At 31.6% G+C, this 20,859-nt stretch overlaps 4 protein-coding genes across 4 annotated transcripts; 3 read left to right on the top strand and 1 right to left on the bottom strand.

The window, feature by feature from the left end:
• The first annotated feature begins 633 nt into the window (after nucleotides 1-633).
• On the top strand, nucleotides 634-2,091 carry LOC130963645 (UDP-glycosyltransferase 73C3-like). Its single transcript, XM_057889750.1, has one exon. The coding sequence runs from the start codon at nucleotides 634-636 to the stop codon at nucleotides 2,089-2,091; it is 1,458 nt and encodes a 485-aa protein (XP_057745733.1).
• Nucleotides 2,092-4,855: 2,764 nt separating this feature from the next.
• LOC130963644 (UDP-glycosyltransferase 73C3-like) lies at nucleotides 4,856-6,403 on the top strand (the record flags this gene model as incomplete). Its single annotated transcript, XM_057889749.1, has 1 exon — nucleotides 4,856-6,403. A coding segment is annotated over one exon (1,548 nt), but the record flags the coding sequence as incomplete, so codon positions are not given.
• A 3,422-nt stretch (nucleotides 6,404-9,825) lies between these two features.
• On the top strand, nucleotides 9,826-11,514 carry LOC130960909 (UDP-glycosyltransferase 73D1-like). Its single transcript, XM_057886434.1, has one exon. It carries the CDS (start codon nucleotides 9,857-9,859, stop codon nucleotides 11,339-11,341), a length of 1,485 nt encoding a protein of 494 aa, XP_057742417.1. The 5' UTR covers nucleotides 9,826-9,856; the 3' UTR covers nucleotides 11,342-11,514.
• Nucleotides 11,515-11,518: 4 nt separating this feature from the next.
• Nucleotides 11,519-20,402, bottom strand: LOC130960908 (increased DNA methylation 1-like). The gene is made up of 20 exons (XM_057886433.1): nucleotides 19,649-20,402; nucleotides 17,784-17,861; nucleotides 17,480-17,684; nucleotides 16,601-16,709; nucleotides 16,311-16,403; nucleotides 16,005-16,094; nucleotides 15,764-15,886; nucleotides 15,558-15,639; nucleotides 15,423-15,482; nucleotides 15,257-15,309; nucleotides 14,995-15,161; nucleotides 14,424-14,631; nucleotides 14,177-14,234; nucleotides 13,936-13,992; nucleotides 13,605-13,850; nucleotides 12,951-13,015; nucleotides 12,756-12,812; nucleotides 12,585-12,678; nucleotides 12,294-12,434; nucleotides 11,519-12,132 (listed from the first exon to the last, which is right to left on the bottom strand). The coding sequence occupies exons 1-20, from the start codon at nucleotides 20,186-20,188 to the stop codon at nucleotides 12,028-12,030; spliced, it is 2,631 nt and encodes an 876-aa protein (XP_057742416.1). The 5' UTR covers nucleotides 20,189-20,402; the 3' UTR covers nucleotides 11,519-12,027.
• Between the last annotated feature and the right edge of the window lie 457 nt (nucleotides 20,403-20,859).

The raw sequence follows: 20,859 nt of genomic DNA, 5'->3' as shown, positions 1-20,859 counted from the left end.
GAAAGTTGCCTAATTTACTAAAAAAAAATAAATATTAATATTTAATTTAACAAATATAAAAATAAATCATTTTTAAATATTTAAAACTTACCATAAAAGGTAATTTCGGCAAATTCGACACCAAACTTATAGACATCAAAGAATTTGCCTTCCTTCATTGGCTATATATTTCATTTTTAATTTTCATATTTAATTGTTTTTTGTTATTGTTTCCATTCGGCATAGGATTGCTAAGTCACTTTCAGACAAGAAGCCTTGTATAAAATATGATTATATTCACTTACAAATATCATTTATAAAACCAGTTTCTGGGAAAACTAAAAAAAAAAGGATATTGATTTAAATTGTGAGATTCCTAAGACACCAAAATTATTTTTTTTTTGATGAGATTCCTATGGTATATAAATAATTAAATATACAACTAGATAATTGGAAAAAGACAAAATGGACCAATGTGTGGCCTGTAATTATTGTAGGTTAGTTTATTACATAAAGGAGAATAAATAACCCAACTTAGGGTTAGGTAAAGTTTCCTAAGGTACCAACCACATAGTACATAGCAAGTAAATCTAACTAGCTTTGTAACAAATTATAGCTTTGTCATTCTCTTTCTCAAGTCTCAACACATCAAAAATGGCTTTAGAATCCCACAATATGAAGCATCAACTCCATTTTCTTTTAGTACCATATTTGTGTCCTGGTCACCTTATTCCCATGGTTGACATAGCAAGGCTACTAGTAAACCATGGAGCTTTTGTAACATTCGTCACCACGCCCCTTAACGTGAAACGTATCAAGCCACTGATTGACACTGTCAATGCATCAAAATTACGAATTCGGCTTATCCAATTCGAGATTCCAGTTCTCGAATTTGGATTGCCAGAAGGGTGTGAAAGCTTGGAGCTAGTTCCTTCACGCGCCTTAATAAGAAGCTTCATGTTTGCTCTTAGCAAGTTGCAAACACCAATAGAAGAGTTGATTGAGGCAACCCCAATAAGTTGCATTCTAGTTGACAAATTCAACTATTGGATGGAAAATGTTGCTATGAAGTTCCAAATCCCAAGGCTTATATTTGATGGCACAAGTTGCATGAATCTTCTATTGTTGCACAATTTGTTCAAGTCCAAGGTGTATGAGAATGTCCAAGAATCAAAGCCTATTGTGGTGCCTAATTTGCCACACAGAATTGAGTTAACAAAATCACAACTTCCATTGGAATTGAATCCTGAAGCAAAGGATCTCAGAGATCTTGATGAAAAGATTAGAACTTCACAAGAATCAGCATATGGGTATGTGATCAATAGCTTTGAGGAATTGGAACTAGACTATGTCAAAGAATACAAGAAGGTTAAAGGTAACAAAGTTTGGTGCATTGGTCCTGTTTCATTATCCTACAATAACAATGTTGGTCAAAGAGGTAACAAATCTAAAGTTGACCTAGATTCTTGTCTTAAATTTCTTGATTCATGGCCACCAAAATCAGTTGTTTATGTTTGTCTTGGATCACTCAACAACCTAGCACTTGCACAATTTCAAGAACTTGCTTTGGCATTGGAATCATGCAATTTTCCATTCATTTGGGTGATGAAAGAAGATGATTTATTAGATAGTGAATTTGAAGAAAGGACAAAGGAAAGAGGACTCATAATTCATGGTTGGGCCCCACAAGTGTTACTATTATCACACAATGCTATTGGTGTGTTTTTAACACATTGTGGTTGGAACTCAACCCTAGAAGCAATTTGTGCTGGTCTTCCAATGATAACTTGGCCTATGTTTGCTGACCAATTTTTCAATGAGAAATTGATTGTGCAAATATTGTGTATTGGTGAAGAATTAGGGAATGAAATTGCTATCCCTTTGGGTAAGCAAGAAAATTATGGTGCTAGTATTAGGAGGGAGAAAATTGTGGAGGCAATAGAGAAAGTGGTTGGAGATGGAGCCAAGAAGGAAGAGAGAAGAGAAAGTGTTAGAAAGCTTGCTGAGTTGGCAAAGAAATCTATGGAAGTTGGAGGATCTTCTTATCTTAACATGAAGATGCTACTTGATGACATGGAAACACTAACCTTTGGTAAATCATCAACACAATGAATACAACATTATTAGTTCCTACTTTTTCCATGTAATTTTTATGACTCTTAATAAGAATTTGTAGTTCACTTCTTAATGTTTTGTTGTCTAATAAGGAGTGTGATTATATATTGTCACACATTTTTGTGTAAGGAACTAAGGAAGTTTTTGTAATATTTTTATCATCTTGTTTTTCGTGTTACTATCCAATTTTATAAATTTGGAATTTTAGTGGGGTGGTTATTTCAATATTTAACTTTTTTTTTTAGATAATTTAAGATGTTCATTGATATTTATATTTTCTTTTTTTTTCCCGTTTATATTAGCATGTTGATTTTTTAAAAAGGGACTGAGGCCCAATACTCTGACTAAGATACACAGCACTTTTAGGACCAAAATAGGTTACACGGATATAACAAAAATAATCACAGACAATGACAAAAAAAAGAAAGAATTACAAAGCAAAACACAAAAATTGCATTTAACACCCTTAGACCAAAAATAAAAACCCCCCAGACTTAAATGACTGGGAGAAAGAGACTTTTCACTTACAGTCTCTTCTCTTATTATTTTTATTATTTTATTTAATATTAATTAAAATATTTTAATTAATATTAATTACTTGGATAGATAGATTTAACATCTACATTTTAGCCCGTAATTTGTTTATTTACCGCATGTGACTGTAACAAGCATTTATCTTACCTTGTGCGTGCAGTAATTTATTGGCCAGCGACAAATCCTTAAATAGAACTCAGATCCGCGACAGATTAGTCCTTGATCTATCGGGTTGGGGGATACCGTGGACAAAAAAAAAAATTGATTCTATGTACAAAATAAGATACTAATGATAACACACAAATAATAAAGATATAAAAATTATATTTTTATATTTTATTTAATGATAAATTAAATATAATATAAACTAAAATAAATAATAAATAATTTAATTTATCTTTATTTTTTTCGCACAAAATTTAAAAAGAAAAATAAAATAATAAAAAATATAATTATAAAAGTTTGATGGTGATAATAAAAAAATGAGTATGTGTCTTTGTCTAATATTTCTATATGACAGGAAAAGTACAAATAAAATAAGTTGATATTTTAAGATATAATTTTTCTATTAATATCTTATTTGTCAAATATAATTTTATCTCTTTATAATATCTTAGTCTTTTGTAATTATAAATAAATGCAATCTAATATATAACAATGTATTAATGAAAATATAAAAAAGGTAACTAATATTTTTGTGTCAGATTTTTCTATCGATTTTACCTCTTAAATAATAATGCAATTAAAAGCATTGTTTTCAAAGGAAACAAAAATCTGCTTTATTTCCTTAACTTAAATTCTCCTAGATATTCTCATAAAAGGAAAGATAAGAAGAAATGATGAATTCATTGCATTTTTTTAGGTGAACGAATTCATTGTATATTCATATTAAAGTTTTCTTTTTCAATGATGTTACATGATTAAATTAATTTGATAATTAAATTTAACTACGTTAATCTAATAATTTATTGACATAATAAAAATCAATTGGAGAAGAAAGAGAAAATATATAAAAAAAATATTTAGTTATATTTAATTTTAAAAATAATTTGTTCATTTAATATTTTTCCTTTTTTTTAAAAAGAATTTAATCTATAAGACTCGAATTCAATACAATTAATTATTATAAAACAGACCATTTTAATTAACATCATATTAGTGGGTATAAAACAGTTTGATTTATCATTTGAAAAAAAATGTTACAATTTAATTTATGAATATATCCCAAATACTACTATGAGTATAGATTGAAAGCAATTGGGAAAATTGATTAGAGAGAGCCAAAGAGTTATAATCCATCATTCAAGTAAGAGTAAGATCACCATGTAAGTATGACAGTTCTAAATTTCAGGTTTATTTTTCTTTATTGTTTGGGAGTTTCTCACAGAACAAAAAATTTCATGATTTTCTCTTCATTGGAAATTTTCCTGTCCATTCTTCTATGCCTCCTTAATTATTAGCTTGTTGAATAAAATTATAAGAATTTCAATCACTTTTATAGTGAAACTTTAGTGTAAGGATATAACTAAGGTGATTTTATTCATTTCAATTTTTTTTATTTTTTATTTGTTTACTAATTATCCAAGCCCCCTTATGATGAAGCAAAGAAATTAATCCCTTTTAAGCATGAAAGGTTAAGAAAATTGTTTGATTTGTGTGATGTGTTCTTACATTTTTGTTGTATGTTTTCATTAATAATTACAAAATTTATCATTATCAAATTTCTTTCCTTTTTCACTAGCTAATATTTTCAAAAAAGAAAATTATAAATTCAAAAGGTTGTCAATTTCTCAACTTTTTTTAGATGATCTAATTCCAAATACAATAATTAATTTATATATATATAATTTAAAAATTTTTATTTAAAAAATACATATTTCAAGAGAGTAATTATAAAAACTGTACTTAAATTATTTAGCTGTTGTTAAAAATACCAATAATTTATACTAACAACAAAAATACCTCTAAATATTCAAAAAAGATGATAATAGTACTTATTATCAGATGTAGAATTTACGATATATAAGTATAATAATCCGTACCATACACGTGATAAGATTGAAATTATAATTTTAAGTTGTTGTATTAAAATTAATTTAAATTATAACTTTTTTAATTAATAACTGAATATATGCACAAAATTAAGCATCCTCTTTCAAACAAAATTTGCTACTTTAATTTGCTTATTAAACTTATCTAACCAAGTAAATAAACTCTCTTCAATCTTTTGCTATTGTCACAGAAAATTGCAACAATGGTTTCATCAACACCACAACTATGCAATAACCTCCATTTTGTGTTCATCCCTTTAATGGCACCAGGTCACATTTTACCAATGGTGGACATGGCCAAATTATTGGCTAGGCGCAATGTTAAGGTAACCATAATAACCACACCCCTTAATGCACTTCAATTCAAAGCTAGCTTGGATAGAGAGGTTCATCAAAATACTTCAAAAATCCAAATACTTGTTGTGAAATTTCCAAATTCTGAAGCTGGAATCCCTCAAGGTTGTGAAAGCTTAGACACATTACCTTCAATGGATCTTAAGGAGAATTTCTTCTTAGCATTGAGCCTAATGCAAATGCCAATTGAAGATCTTATTGAAAAAAGTCTTGACCCTTTTCCAAGTTGCTTAATCTATGACAAGAATATTCCATGTGTAGCTGAAATTGCAACAAAGTTTAATGTCCCTAGAATAATATTTGATGGGACTAATTGCTTCAATCTTTTGTGCAACCACAATTTGTATGCTTCTAAGGTATGTGACCAATTTTCTGATGATGATGATCAAGTTACTGTTGTTCCTGGATTGCCACATAGGATTGAGATGAGAAAATCACAGCTTCCAACATTGTTCAACCCTGGCACAAACCAAAATTTGATTAAGGTAAGAGAGAAAATTAGGGAAAGTGAAAAAGGAGCTTATGGGGTTGTAGTGAATAGTTTTGAAGAATTGGAATTAGAATATGTGAGAGAGTATCAAAGGGTCATAGGTTGTACTAAAGTTTGGTGTCTTGGTCCTGTTTCATTGACAAATAAGGATGATTTGGATAAGGCTCAAAGAGGAAACAAGGAGTTTAGTAATGAAATTGAGAACAAATATGTGAAGTTTCTTGATTCATGGCCAAAAGGGTCTGTGATTTATGCTTGTTTAGGTAGCCTTAATAGGGTTTCACCAAAGCAATTGATTGAGATTGGTTTGGGATTGGAAATGACAAAAAGGCCCTTCATTTGGGTGTTAAGAGGAGCATATAGGAAGGATGAGATGGAGAAATGGCTAAGTGAAAATGGGTTTGAAGAAAGGGTCAAAGAGAGAGGGATTTTGATTAAGGGTTGGGCCCCACAAATCTTGATCTTGTCACATAGTTCAATAGGTGCATTTTTGACACATTGTGGTTGGAACTCAACATTAGAAGGGATTTCTAGTGGTGTTCCTTTGATCACATTTCCAATGTTTGCTGATCAATTCTACAATGAGAAGCTTGTGGTGCAAGTTATTGAGATTGGGGTGAGGATTGGTGTTGAAAATGCTGTGCATTTTGGTGATGAAGATGAATTTGGTGATGGTGTTCAAGTTACAAGGAAAAAGGTTGTGGATGCTATTGAGAATGTGATGGGAGAAGGTGAAGAGAAAGAGAAGAGAAGAGAAAGGGTTAAGGAGTATGCTGATTTGGCAAATAATGCAATTGAAGAAAGTGGATCTTCTTACAACAACTTGTCTCTTCTAATTGAAGACATCCTCAATCATGTGTCAAAGGTTTTAATTAATTAATTAATTAAAACCTTATGAAGATACCATCAAGTGATGTTGCATTGGAAGCATTGAATGTTATTTTTTCCTTGTTTATTTGTGTTTCCTTTTCTTTTCTTTTCAAGTTTGAAGCTCTAATATTAATAAAGTATTTGGTACTCAGTTTATGTACCTTTCTAAACAAATTAAGGTTGAAATCTTATTGGAAATAGAGAGGAATGTATATGTATGTTGTGGTTGTGTTTCTCATAAAGATTGCATTATCCTATCCTATATATAATGGAGTAGTATTATAGGTTTTTTTTTTCCTCCCAAAAATTCTTTAATCTTGAGTTCGAGTGAAAAAAAAGTTAAAAGTTTTTATATTCATTACCTTATTTTTTACTAGGTAGTCTTCATAGGACACACAAATTTTTTAGAAAAAAAAAAAAACAAAGGACACAAATTTTCTGTGTAAATTTTAATAAATATGTGTAAACTGTTTAGTACTAACATTTTATAACAATAAAAAAACACCTAATTGAATGAATATTTTTTTAAAATATTTAAAAATTTTGTGATTTATGTCAAATCCGTCAACAATATATATTTATGATTGTGAGACATTGACGCAAGATACAGAAATGATTCGTTGAAGGCACATGTAGCCGTCATTAATGTCACAAGTATCTACATTATTGATAATGACGTATTAATAATGTATATGAAGATTGAAGAATTAGTCATAATGTCTTATCATCTCATGTATGTAATGAAACTTCCAGAGAAATGATCAATTTGTCTATTATAGTCCACCTTTTAAAATTGTTTTTTTTTTTGTGTGTGACTTTATTTGTTTAATTTTAATTTGTAGAATATATTTTGATTTTTTTGTTATTTCAGTTCATATTTGGCATCATATGGCTGGATATGTTATTTTTTTTTCCCAAAGATATAAAAACTCTAATTCGCAATTTCTTAAATAAATATGTGGAAATTATGTCATTTAAACTATAATTCATTGATATACGCATATATATGAATGAACACTACTTACAATTTTCCAACAAACACTCCTTTCAAGTTTCAAGGAAGATGACTTAGCTTCTAAATTCCAACAATACTATGGTGGTTAAATACACTTGATGATGAACAAAAAATATACGTAGTTTTGATGAAAATTTTAAAGTGTTTAACTACTTTTTAATATATTATATTAATAAGAAAGAAATTTAATTAATTTCTCTTAGTATAATATTGTACCTGTGTTCATATTGATAAAGATAACTTCAATTTTACATGCAAACGAAAACAGGGGGTTGATTCTCTGGACAATAGCTTAATTAAATAAGCACTTTCATATATAATTTTTTACAATTTTGTATAGCACACTATTTTGATAAGTATAGTTGGTGTAATCATGTGACACTTTTCATCTTTCATAAAGCTTTTAGAAAAGCAAAAAGGAAGGTAAAGTCTGTGTGACATGTTATCTCCTAAAAAACAGACACCTATAAAGTCAACTTAATTTGAAATTCGATACTTTGGTGTAAATGATATTTGTCATCATCTACTAAAATTAATAATATTTTTGCGTATTAGGCATGAAATTTCTAGGCATTTTTACATATTCTTAAAAATACTCCGTAATTTTGCTTTTGATAAGCAACTTCTTCAATTTTATCTTTAATATTCTTTTTCCGACCAAATATTTTACTAACAATAATAATAATAATAATATTATATTATTAATAGTACAATGTTATCTGCTTCATGAAGAAGATACATATCAATAATTTAAGATCTAGATAAGTTCAAAAGTCACAAACAAAACAGGAAACAATGCCAACTACTACATAAAGAAATATAATAATAAAATAAATATTATGGTGATAATTCGGTGGTAGTAACTAGTAGTTTATAAATAAAAAATATAGATAAATAATAAAAATACTAAATAATATAAATATTGAATATATCATATGTTTAATTTAATAAGTATGTAAATGATTATATTTATTATTTTTAATAAGATAGTTATTTTTTTATTCAATTTATTTATATACAATTAATAATAATTAAAGATTCAATTTATTCAATATATAAATAATTATTTTAATATTAAAATTTATAAAATAATTTAAAAATAATGTATTTTTTTATTTTATTAAATTAATTTTAAAACTTATTATTTATATTATATACAAAATTCATTGTCCATCTAACAAAACCGACATAAATAATTGTGGGCGCTGCATATCACATGAGAATTGAGAAAGAAATGTACATTTGCTCGTTTGTCACGCAACTTGTGACCAAATCAACGCGGATTCCACTATGAGACAATCAATTTATATGTCAAATGAGTAATAAATTCACTTTTTCTATTAAGATTTAAATTTTATTTTATATATAATAATTTATTGATTTGTATCAAATTTTTTAAATGGGATTTAGATTAACGATAAACTAATTTTTAATTTGTTGGGTTAAGAATTACGGTTAAAGAGCTATAAAATAATGGTTAATATGGCACCATATCATATGGTGACTTAACTCTTATGAAAAACGCTAATTAAGGAGTTGATCCATTTTACTTATAAACGTCTTCATCTCATACATTGTTATGATTTGAGTTTGACTCTCATTTGTTATAATCTATAAAACGCTCCATGAAGCACATATACCCTATTCTTGAAGAATTTAATTTGATATATATGCATAATAAGGAAGGCTACTTAAAAGACGCGAAAATGTCTTTTTATAAAAATGCTTATGTATCGCATTATTATTGAACGTATTAATGAATTGGTTATTTTTTAATTTCTTAACAAATTAGAATAAAACTGATTTTTTTTATAACAATAACAATAAATCTATTTTTTTAGAAATTTAATTATATTTTTAAATTTTTAAGAATTTAAATGTCCACAAAATAAAAAATTCGGGATATATTTGACTTTTTATCAAAAAATTTAAAGATATTCGATTTAGATTGTGTAATTCGATCGAATCAAATCGGGTCTAATAATTATAATGTAGACAATTGAATTTATTATTGTTGCTATAATAAACCGATTTTGTTCTGTTTTATTAAAAAATAAATTATTAACCAATTTAATAAAGATATCCAATAATAACATGACACATGTAAACGTTTTTTAAAAAAAATATTTTTAATGTCTGTATTAAAGTGGTTTCCTAATAATATTACCATGGCATTTCATGATTTTAATTACAAATAAAAAATTGTTATTAGAGGGAGTATAAAGAAAAAGGACACCATAATTGAATTAATTAATGTATACATGTGAAAACACTAATTAATACGAGTGATATCACATATTTGAATTATTCAAATTTGAAAGTCAAGGTCAATCCTTGGTGTGAGACATGACTAAGCCCAACAATATGGTTGATATTTAAATACCATGGCATACCATAGCATACGCCAAAAACCCAACCTAGTCACACCTAACACTTTTGCCTTTGGCCATGGCCTTGCACTTTGTGTTGGTTCCACTCTTTGCACAAGGCCACATGATTCCCATGATTGACATAGCAAAGATCTTGGCAAAGCAAAAAGGTGTGATTGTAACCTTAGTTACCACACCAATGAATGCCTCAAGATTTGAGGACACAATTTTTAGAGCAAGATTTGAACAAGGCCTCCAAATCTATCCCTTGATAATCCCATTCCCATGCCAACAAGTTGGTCTACCAATTGCCTGTGAGAATCTAGATACCTTGCCATCAAGAAACCTTCTTAGGAGATTCTACAATGCACTTGACATGCTTCAAGAACCTTTGGAACACTACCTTAAAACTCATGATCATGCACCAAGTTGCATTATCTCCGATAAGTGCCTATCTTGGACTTCCATCACCGCCACAAGGTTCAAGATTCCAAGGCTTGTGTTCCATGGCATGTCATGCTTCTCATTGCTAAGCTCCTACAATATCAAGCTCCACAACTCACATGCTTTAGTCTCTAGTGACTTGGAGCGATTTGTGATACCGGGGCTTCCTCATATTCATCAGAAGATTGAGATATCAAGAGCACAGCTTCCAGGAGCTTTTGTTGCGCTTCCGGATTTGGATGATTATAGGGACAAAATGCGCGAGGCGGAGATGTCTTCCGATGGTATTGTGATGAATAGTTTTGAGGAATTGGAAAAGGGTTGTATTGAGGAGTACCAAAGAGTGATGAACAAGAGGGTTTGGTGCATGGGACCAGTTTCCTTGATCAACAAGGCAAGTTTGGACATGTTTGAGAGAGGGAACAAACCTTCCATTGAAGAAAGCCAATGCTTGGAATGGCTAACATTGATGGAGCCAAGGTCAGTCATCTATGTATGCCTTGGTAGCTTGTGTAGGCTTGTAACATCACAATTGATAGAAATAGGGTTAGGTTTAGAAGCATCAAATAGGCCATTCATTTGGGTGGTAAAAAATGCTGATGAAAGTTCATCATTAGAGCTAGAAAAATGGTTAGAGGATGAGGGTTTTGAAAGAAGGGTCAAAGGGAGAGGACTTTTGATTAAGGGTTGGGCACCACAAATTATGATACTATCACACCCTTCAATTGGAGGCTTCTTAACTCATTGTGGTTGGAATTCAACAATTGAAGGTGTTTCGTTTGGGATACCATTGATAACTTGGCCGTTATTTGCTGAACAATTCTTGAATGAGAAGTTTGTTGTGGAAATTTTGAAGGTTGGAGTTAGAATAGGAGTTGAGGTTCCTGTAAGGTTTGGTGATGAAAAGAAATGTGGGATTTTGGTGAAGAAAAATAGGGTTATGGAAGCTATAGAGATGTGTATGGAGGGTGGTGAAGAAGGGAGAAAGAGAAGAGATAGGGCAATACAACTTGGAAAGATTGCAAGAAAGTCTTTAGAAGAAGGTGGTTCATCTGGCTTGAGCATTTCATGCTTAATTCAAGATATTAAGGACCATCAATCATCAAAAGGGGAGGCATAAGTTAAAAACTTCAAGTTTGTATATATTTGAGTCTACCGGTGATGATGATGTAGAGAGGGGTACTAAAAACAGAATTGTAAGCATCAACGACACATCGTTTGGCACCTTAGAAAAACAGCACCGTAGTTGACGGCAGCAGCAAGCGCATGCAAAAAAAAAAAAAAAAAAAAGAAGCTGCCGTTTGAATTCCGTTCCCAGTGGCAATTCCAGTTCTGATTCTGATCAGTTGAAACTCACGTGCCATCTCTTCAATTTTTCATCTTCCCCTGTACACCTTTTTTCAATTTCCTCGATTTTTTTGTTGTGAGAACTTAAAATTTGTGGGGTAAAAACACTGAAATTTATTCCCTCTTAAGGTGGGTTTGATGCTTTGCCAATTTTTGTTTATTCATGCTTTTTAATGATGCATTAGAATGCTATACTAACTAAAAAGCTTATCTAAAAATCTAAGACATGCTGTACTATTCTGCATAGCATCAAGAACTTGGGTAAAAACACTATTCTCAAGACTAATAGAGTAGCTTAGCTAAAACTTAAAACACGATAACGACAATATAAATGTTTAAACAAATGTTCAAAAATGGCTTAAAATACATGTACAGAACCAGCAGAATGAGTAATAGTAAACACAAAAGTTAGGGGGTTTCCCCTTCTTTCATGAATGACTTATGTTGTATTGAGACCTTTCAGGATCGGGTATTGACGATCCGACACGATGGAACTGGTTTTTCAAGCATAATTGTCCCTTTGAATGCCATCATCTGACCGAAGGTCTTTCTATAATTGCTAAGCTGCATCATAATTCATTCATAATTCATAAGGGTAAAGCTGAAATCATGTTTTTCCATTCAAGGTAAATTATTAGCCACAAAAACCAAGTGGCAAGGTATTGATCTAGCTCATAAATTATACAATGAAATATGTGCGTATGTGTGTATATATATATATATACCTGCTCAGGTTTCATCAGGCTAAACCCGAATTTATCGGTCCATATAGATATTGCTTCCTCAGCAGCTGGTAGAACAAAGTTCTTCACATTCAAGAAAGCCAACAGCCTCTCAATGCAAGAGAACAGCGTTTGGAAATAACCCTATTTAGGACAAACCAATGTTATCATATCACAACCACCACCAGTTTTTTCTAGTTAATCCCACTACTCAAATCAGCATAATAGCAATAAGACTATCATTGCTGAACACATTCAAAACGAGCTTCCATTTTGTGAAACCATTCAAGTTACCTTTCCACGGTTCTTATAACACGTTGCAACTAAAGGAAGCTCTGCAACATCTCTCCCAAAAACTCGAAGCATAGCCGCAGATACCACACATGAACTTCAAGGACATTAGAGAAATGTAAACAGTACCGTTGAGCAAGCGTTAAATAATAAACAGAGAATACCAGTTCTTACTTGACCATTAATAATGCACAATAAAATCCTCCAAAATCCTGAGTCTGTACACTCCTTCTGTAAGAAAAAGAGAGGAGGAGAAGAGGGGGGGGGGGGGGGGGGGGGGGGGGGGATGTTAGATGAGACAGAGAACAAAGAAGTTTTAGAGAAAAATGGAAAGCAGAACAAATGTTCTTTCTATAAGGAATTCCTTACCCATAAACCATGGCAGGAATAAGGTCACTTCCACTAACTGGATCAATAATAGCATCAAAACATTCCTGAAACATGCAAGTGATCTCTAAGTACCGCAGTCCAATAATTTGTATTAAACTATTATTGATCTTATGCAATTGGCAAATTCAAAGGGCAAAGCGGAGAGAGAAGAACCAAATCACAAGTGTTTTAAAATTCATTACACAAATACACACCCAAGTAACATGTTACACATGCAAATACACACACACAAACAGAATATATAAAAGTCGGTAAAAAAAAACATGCAGAATGGCATATACTGATATACATTTGAAGCCAACAAGCAAAAAGGCCATTACAACTGTCAGAAGCTTATCCACTCATGTCAGAAATGTTGGCACCAAACAAATTACATAAAATCATAGATGTTACCAATATATATGTCAATGCTGAAGATAGATATATTTTGAAACTACCGTAAAATTTAATTTATCTAAAAACGCCTTCAATTATCAGAAAGGCATAGTATGAACAAGTGTTTAAAAAAAAATACAAAAAAGCAGCAGCTTGCCATTTGTTGGAACTTGGAAAAACAAAATATGATCATCGCTTTCTTGCACTCAAGGCATATAAGAAAGAAGATGGAAACAAGTCAGACGGACAATGACTTACGTGAAACATTGACACAGCCTGCAAAAGGAATGGCCTAGTTTCAGAGCTAGCAATTTTTCCATTAAGAAGTCTCCATCTTACATCAATCTCATTAGGTAGTCCTAAAAGTATTTCCTCTTGCTTCACCTTTATTACATCCAAGAGAGATTCCGGAAGTCTCTCAGCCCCCCTAACCAGGATGTTCTCCAAAATAGAATGTATCCTTGTGCAATCATCGCAGCAAATCCACATCCCTTCTGGCAACTCCTGCCATTTGCGACATAAATGTTATTTCTGAAGAACAAGAGTGAGGTTAAATTTGCAAATAAATATAATGCAAAATATTGAATACCTTTAAAAATGCCATCTTATGATCCCTCAAACAACCAACATGGTATTCCTTTTCACACTACAACAAACAAGAAAATTAAGCAGAACCAAATCAATCCCTAGAGTTAGATATTTGCATCAATCATGACCCAAAATTAATAAACATTGAGCCCTCTTCAAACAAGGGAACATGCTTGTACATGCTACCGGGGGGCTTCAATGCAATATCAAAAATACAAAACAAAAAAGACAAAACCACATACCTGATCACAGAATATTATTGTGCGTGGACCAAATCCTGATCTGCTGAAGTCAGAACCTCTACAAACACAAAATTTCCCCTTTATAATATACAACTTGGGTGAATAGTTTATGATTAATTAACTTGAATAGAGAAGTAACAAACAGACAACAATGCTGATGTCAAGAAATTTGTTGTAAGAAGTGAAGCCCACATGGGCTTCGGCTTCATAGTTCTAAACTTCTAATCAATAAGATGTAGAATATTACCCGCACAAAACACATCCACCCATCTCAGCATCGGTATCTTTTACTATGCGAATGCATCTGGCAATCTGTTCAATGGGACCAACTCCTTCAACCCTTTCTGCTGCCACAGCATGGACATTGTCCGCAACAAAACTTTCTCTTTGGAACATGTTTTGGCAAATTTGACAATACCAATTACCACGAGGAACACTTGATACTGAGGCACATTCTGTACATTACCAATGCAACATTATAGTTCAGTTCGAAGATAATTATCTTCTAATTTATTAAACAAAGCAAATATTCTTCTCAACAGCCTCTTCCAATTTAGTAAATGAACAGACAATTATAGTAAAAAGAAGTGAGGAAAAAAATTTTGTTTGTTTATGACACTGCTGCAATTTCATCATATGCTAAGAACTTCAGATAAGGCATCAAGATAATAAAATGTAGTAGAAGTATTGAACAAGGCAATTAATAAGGCAATTAATAAGGCAATTTGCAAAGGAGAGAAAACACATTAAAAAAAGAAGAAAAACAATAAATAAGCAAGCATTTCATTTGTTTCTTTTTCATAAATTTTGCATCTGACCTTTGTGAAACGACCTTGGGCATCCATCACAGAGCAGCAGGTTTCCCCCATCCCAACAGACAACGCATAGATCATCATTATACTTTGCAGTGTATTTGCGTTCTTTTAGTATAAACATTGCTAACTCATGGAGAGACATCCCATCTGAAGTGTAGATGTATGCATAACTGCCAAAAATATTGCATCCACATAGAAAACCATAGGTACGAGTAAAACTGTACAAGAAGGCAAGCAATTCAAATAGCTTCTGAATATTACTCACGGTTTCCTTCGAGAAGCCCAACCTGCATGTACCTCAAATTGTGAGGGGCTGACCTGCACAACATTTTAAAATTGGACCTATTATTCTTGCAACTTAGGGATTCCTCAGCATTGAGCATTGAGCAGTGAGCAGTGCCCACATACAAGAAAAAGATAAGCAGCAATACCAGCGTGTTACAGCATCCACACACAATTCCAGAGCCCCTTTTGATGCCAACAAGCAATTTCTATTGACAAGAACATAACAGTTAAGATAGGATTAGACATAAATAACTTGAACATGAAACTCACATAAAAACAACCTGTCCACGTGCATAATAAGCTACTTTGGCTCCATCAGGCAATCCATTTTCTTCAAAAATTAATTTATGCAGTCGCTGATACCTTGAGAAGAATATATTGGATAAACATAGAATTACTATCATCACGAAAATATATAAAAGAAATAAAAAAAAAACACTACAGCCATATATAACGCACAAAAATCTAGGGATGAGAGGGAGCTAACTTTTTGGCGATCTTCCACTGGCTCTTATTTTCTGAAGATAAACACGTCGAAGTTGAAGTAACTGGAAACATCGAAGTTGAAGTAACTGGAGCAGTGTTTAATTTTACTGTCAGTTTATATGACCTGGTAATAACAAAATATTACAATAAAGAGGGGAAATGAGACTTTATTGTAAACAATTGAACTTACAAGAATGTCAACAAGATCAATGATTTTAAGAAATAAATCCAGATATACAAACTTTGTTTTCCTCTTCCACAAACTCTTGTGGAATAGAATAGGATCTGAAGCACCCTTGGAAAAAGCTGAGCTGGCATCCCGTTTTGATGACCTTAATGATGCAATTAAAATAATGTAAGCCAAAAGAAAACACAAACCGTAACAAGAAAGCAAAACATACAACCTAAAAATTAGACGGGAGAAAGTTATTTTTGTGAAACCCATCATGCTTAATAACCACAGATTTTGGTTAAGGCAAAATTGTTGTGCAGAAACTTTACAAAATTTGCATCATATTTAAGATAAAAGAAATATTATGAATACCAACTTTTCTCTTTTCTTCCAGCGTCTCTTAGTTTGTGAGGAATTACAGAGTTCAGAAGTGCTTGATGGACTGGGAAACAATACTGGTTTAGGAGACCTGAAATGTTGTGTAACAGTAATACAACGATGAAAGAAAAGATTGAGTAAGAAGTGGAAAAAGGAACCAGAAGCATTTCATTTCACCTTGAATGTGGTGTGAACATTTAGGACTGTGTCATTATCACACTTATCAACATAGATTGTGGCAGTGTTTGCAAGCAAATAACTATAGAACATCGATTTCATTTTGAATACCTGACTCTTTTGTCAACTCTTTTAATAGAATTTTTTTCAGATTTCCTTTCCTCCACACAAGATTGGCATAATAGCCCCACTCTTTCCACACTTGAAGAAGGGAAACACCCTATAATAACAACAACGGCGATAAAATAAAATACCATCAAGAATAAATAGAACATAACTCGATAATGTTATCAGTAAATTTTACCCAAACAATTAAACAGGCCCCCTTTTCGGCTCAAGCAGGCCAAAATTGTTATTCTTTTCTTCCAAGCCTAAAATCCTAAACCCTATTACATCTTAAATATAATAAGCAAATTGGACTCCAAATTTTTTAAATTCTAATACATTAAATAACAAACGACAAAAATTTAAACCAAAATAATATTAAAACCTATAATAATTAGGGCAAACTTAAATTGTTCAATTACAAAACATAATAAACCAAATTTTCTCGTACTTGGTGTAAGAAGCATAATCCTTTTAGAGGAGTACCTTTCTTACAGAAGAGAGATTGGCTTCTATGAAGTATTGTAGTTTGTGTGTTTCTTTTTTGTTTGTTTGTCCCTGGTTTGTCCTAGTCTTTTGCAGCAAACATTTTTTTTTTTTCGAATAAGCAGCAAGGATATTTTTCCTCCACACCTTAAATATCATCCTCTTCTAGTTAATATTTCTTGTTTTATAAGGACGGATGGGGGAAAAAAGGGTGTAACCAAGTTGAACAATTTAAACAGTGCTAATCAGGCCAATATTTCTAGAGCTCATATAAGTTAATTTTAGGGGGTAAATGGGTTGGTCCTATAGATTTGCTCATCTTAAGAGCCTATGATCAGTGAGGCAAACCTTAACAATAAAAATAACAATAAACGGTTAACAGCAAAGCAAAGCACTAACCTCTGCAACTTTTGCAGGTAAAGTATTTTTCTTCAGGTGGGGAACAAAGAAAATTTTGAACTGCCACCTCCAAAGCATGCAGGGGAACTGCTCTGCATGCTCTCAAAAGGTCAAGCAAGCTCTTCCCATTCTCAAGGCAAATATATTGTGCTGCTCTCTTGTATGTATTGCAAGCATGAATCTCGAATTGGGATGGAGGAATAATCTACACAGACAAAAGGAACAAGTAAACACAAATGAAAGGGAAGTCTCAACACTAAGAAACCATTGATTACCCATTATTCAAAATCAACTGATAACTCACCCTGCGTCCATTGCAAATACAGCATGAGCACAATATTCCCCCATCTTGAATTATACCCCGTAATCCGGAAGTTGAATCCTGTAATCATCAATTGAACCATATAACCAGGGTAAAACTACGAGAGCTACACATCAAATAATCCAAGAGACTAGGCGCCAGCAGCAAGGAGGAAAAAGAAAGGAAAGTGAGCCAAGCCTGTTTATAAACTCGTAAAGGGTAAGATTTTAATGTCGAAATTTAACAGCGTTTACAATATTATATACGTATGTGTTAGTATATTAGTCACCTTTTAGGTAATCTTTATCACCAAGTATAATAATATATTTTTGGAAAAAAAAAAAGCTTAAATAACATTCTTCGATTTTCGGTTAAAGAGAGTTTCTTAAACAACTACATATAAACAAAAATTAATTACATGAAAAAATAATCGCGGTGGGTGAAAGATTAAACCTTTCATTGAATATGAGATCGATATCAAAGCATAAGTAACCATGAATCCATGATTCAACAATAGGGTCATTTAAGTAGGTTCATAATTTAAAAGTCTCGGAATGAGGTGGTCAAAAGAGTATGTAATAATGTCATCTGTTCTTTGTAACCCACTTCCCTCAATGGAACAAGATATTTTTTTGTTGTTAAATGGAATTGAAAAAAAAAAGTTCAAAGTTTTTTTCTCTATATAATACTCAAACCAAAATAACCAGAAAAATATTTTTCTGATATTAATAATGGGTATCAAGTATCAACGAAGCACATATAGAGATATAAAGTAGCAGGTTTTCAAATAAAAGGACGAAAGGCCGAAAGGGTCGTGTCATGTCAGACTATTATTTTCATATAAAGTACAGAAAAGATATCAGTTCTCAATATATTAATGTCTAATAATAACCTAGAAAAAATACCCTTTTCTTTAGACCTATAAAAAATAAAAAAATAAAAAAATAAAAAACGAACATGCGAAATTCATGTAACAGTCGGTTACTTAACAAAAGAGAGAAAAAGCATGCCTTAGGAGGCATGTACCGAAATCTATATCTATCTGTTACACATTTATGAATTTCTTTTCCTAAAATATCTATACCACGAGTATTCTAATTTTAGCTGGGTCAACTCACTGAATAATAAACAAACTCTCCCACGTTCATTCCTTCGTTTACAAACCTTGAACTCCAATCCGAGACATATCAACTAAACAAGTTAAGAAAAGAAAATGAGTGACTCATTTGCATGCGTGCTTCTCACACTTGGTAAAAATAGATGCACACAGCTTCCTCTCTCTGAAAAGGGAGAGACCATTCTCGAACTCAAACTCATAATTCATGCTTAATCTCAAACTACTCTTACTATTATATTATTTCTAGGCAGATAAATTTCGCAAAAGATTCATTCCACGTAAATCCGTTGACCTAACTTCCCCCAGTCTCAGTATCACTACTATTATTTTAATCTCGTGAATCCCTATTTTTATTAATTATTTTTACATTAAACAATAAACATAAAAATTATTACAATTGATAATTATAGAATTTCTAAGGAGTAAATAATTATAATTCAAATCAAACTACCAACTCTCTTTATATAGAGAATACATAATATAACAAACTTCATATGAAATTAATAATTAAAAACTGCCCGATAATTTCACCTATTTGACTAAACTATTACGATTTTGATCTATCAACTTCATACAATATAAAGAGAGTTTATTTTGTACTCTCTTATCGTTTAATTAAGCACTCTTAGAGAATTTTGAAATGGTAGTAAGAGAGTGATCAACCAATTTAATTGCATGTCAATATAAAAAATCGTTAACGCATAATCAAAATTAATCTCTATAAAATTGAGAATGAAAAACGAAGGCTAACCTTCTTGCAACCCATGTAAAAAACGGGAACTCCATCGAGCAAACCAGTGTCGAAGAGCTCTTTAACGGTGACGGGCCTTCTGTTAACGACAACAACCTTCTCCGACGACTTCGTCTTGAAAACCACCGCTTTCTCTTCTTCTCCAACTTCACACTCATCCACCACCGTTTTCCACGTTGGCTTCCTATTCCTCTTCAACCTTCCCAAAACGACGTCGTTCTGAATCACCACCACCTCACTACTTTCCTCCTCCACCTTTACAATTCCATTTCTGCCCTCGGAACTTACCTTCTTCTCTTGCTCTTCGTCTTCTTCATGGAGATTCTTCGTCTTCCTTCGCGAGTACACAATGTAACCGTTCACAACCTCACCTCTATCGTTGTTGTTGTTGTTGTTAGTGTTCTTCTTTGGAAGCATGACCTCGCTGCTGCAGAAGCTGCTATTGCTGCAGCTGTTGTTGTTGCTGAGTTCGGAATCGCGGCATGTTAGAGTTGTGGTCGTGGATTCGAACTCTGGTTTGGGAGATGGAGATTCCTCCATGGATCCGCAAAATCGAATCGATTGAAGTGAATCAGAAGACGAAGGAGGAAGGAATTGGGAAGTAAAGTAGTGACATGCGGTGGGAATTGGAGTTTTAGGGTTTCAGGGAATCTCGATTTGGGGGTGAAGAACGAGTTAATTGACTCAGTGAGTCAGAGAAGTAAGTGAAAGCGAGCAGTGAGAAGCAGAGACGAAGAAAAGAAGATGGATCTACTTTCGGAGATGAGAATGCGGCTTTAAAAATTAAATATTAAATAATTTAAATCAAATTTTGAAGTACGTTTTCACATAAATACATAATAACTATTTTACCGGTATATAATAATATAAAGAGTTAATTATCATATCAAATATATATTAAAATATTTAAAATAATAATTAATGTAGTAGTTAATTTTTTATATATATAAAATATTTTAATCATATTATATGTATAAAAAAATTTAATTATTAGCATCAGTTATTTATAAATAATACGTATTAATAGTAAAAATAATATATATTAAAATATGTAAAATAATGTATATATTTAATTATAAATACATAATAAATAATTTTTAATATATATATATATATAATATTTTTGAAACAAATTTTATTATTTATAATTATTTATACAATAGATAGACAAAAAACCAATTATTTTCTTTGATTGAGTTAATATATAAAAT

Source organism: Arachis stenosperma, chromosome 2 (genome assembly GCF_014773155.1).
Source record: "Arachis stenosperma cultivar V10309 chromosome 2, arast.V10309.gnm1.PFL2, whole genome shotgun sequence".
NCBI lineage: Eukaryota > Viridiplantae > Streptophyta > Magnoliopsida > Fabales > Fabaceae > Arachis > Arachis stenosperma.
This window is presented reverse-complemented; position numbering and strand designations above follow the sequence as displayed.

Coding starts and splice junctions, on each gene's coding strand:
- LOC130963645 (XM_057889750.1), top strand. CDS start 634: ATGGCTTTAGAATCCCACAATATGAAGCATCAACTCCATTTTCTTTTA.
- LOC130960909 (XM_057886434.1), top strand. CDS start 9,857: ATGGCCTTGCACTTTGTGTTGGTTCCACTCTTTGCACAAGGCCACATG.
- LOC130960908 (XM_057886433.1), bottom strand. CDS start 20,188: ATGGAGGAATCTCCATCTCCCAAACCAGAGTTCGAATCCACGACCACA. Junction 12,813..12,950: donor ATTCCTGCCATGGTTTATGG/GTAAGGAATTCC, acceptor TTTTTCTTACAG/AAGGAGTGTACAGACTCAGG. Junction 12,133..12,293: donor GCCTGATGAAACCTGAGCAG/GTATATATATAT, acceptor ATTATGATGCAG/CTTAGCAATTATAGAAAGAC.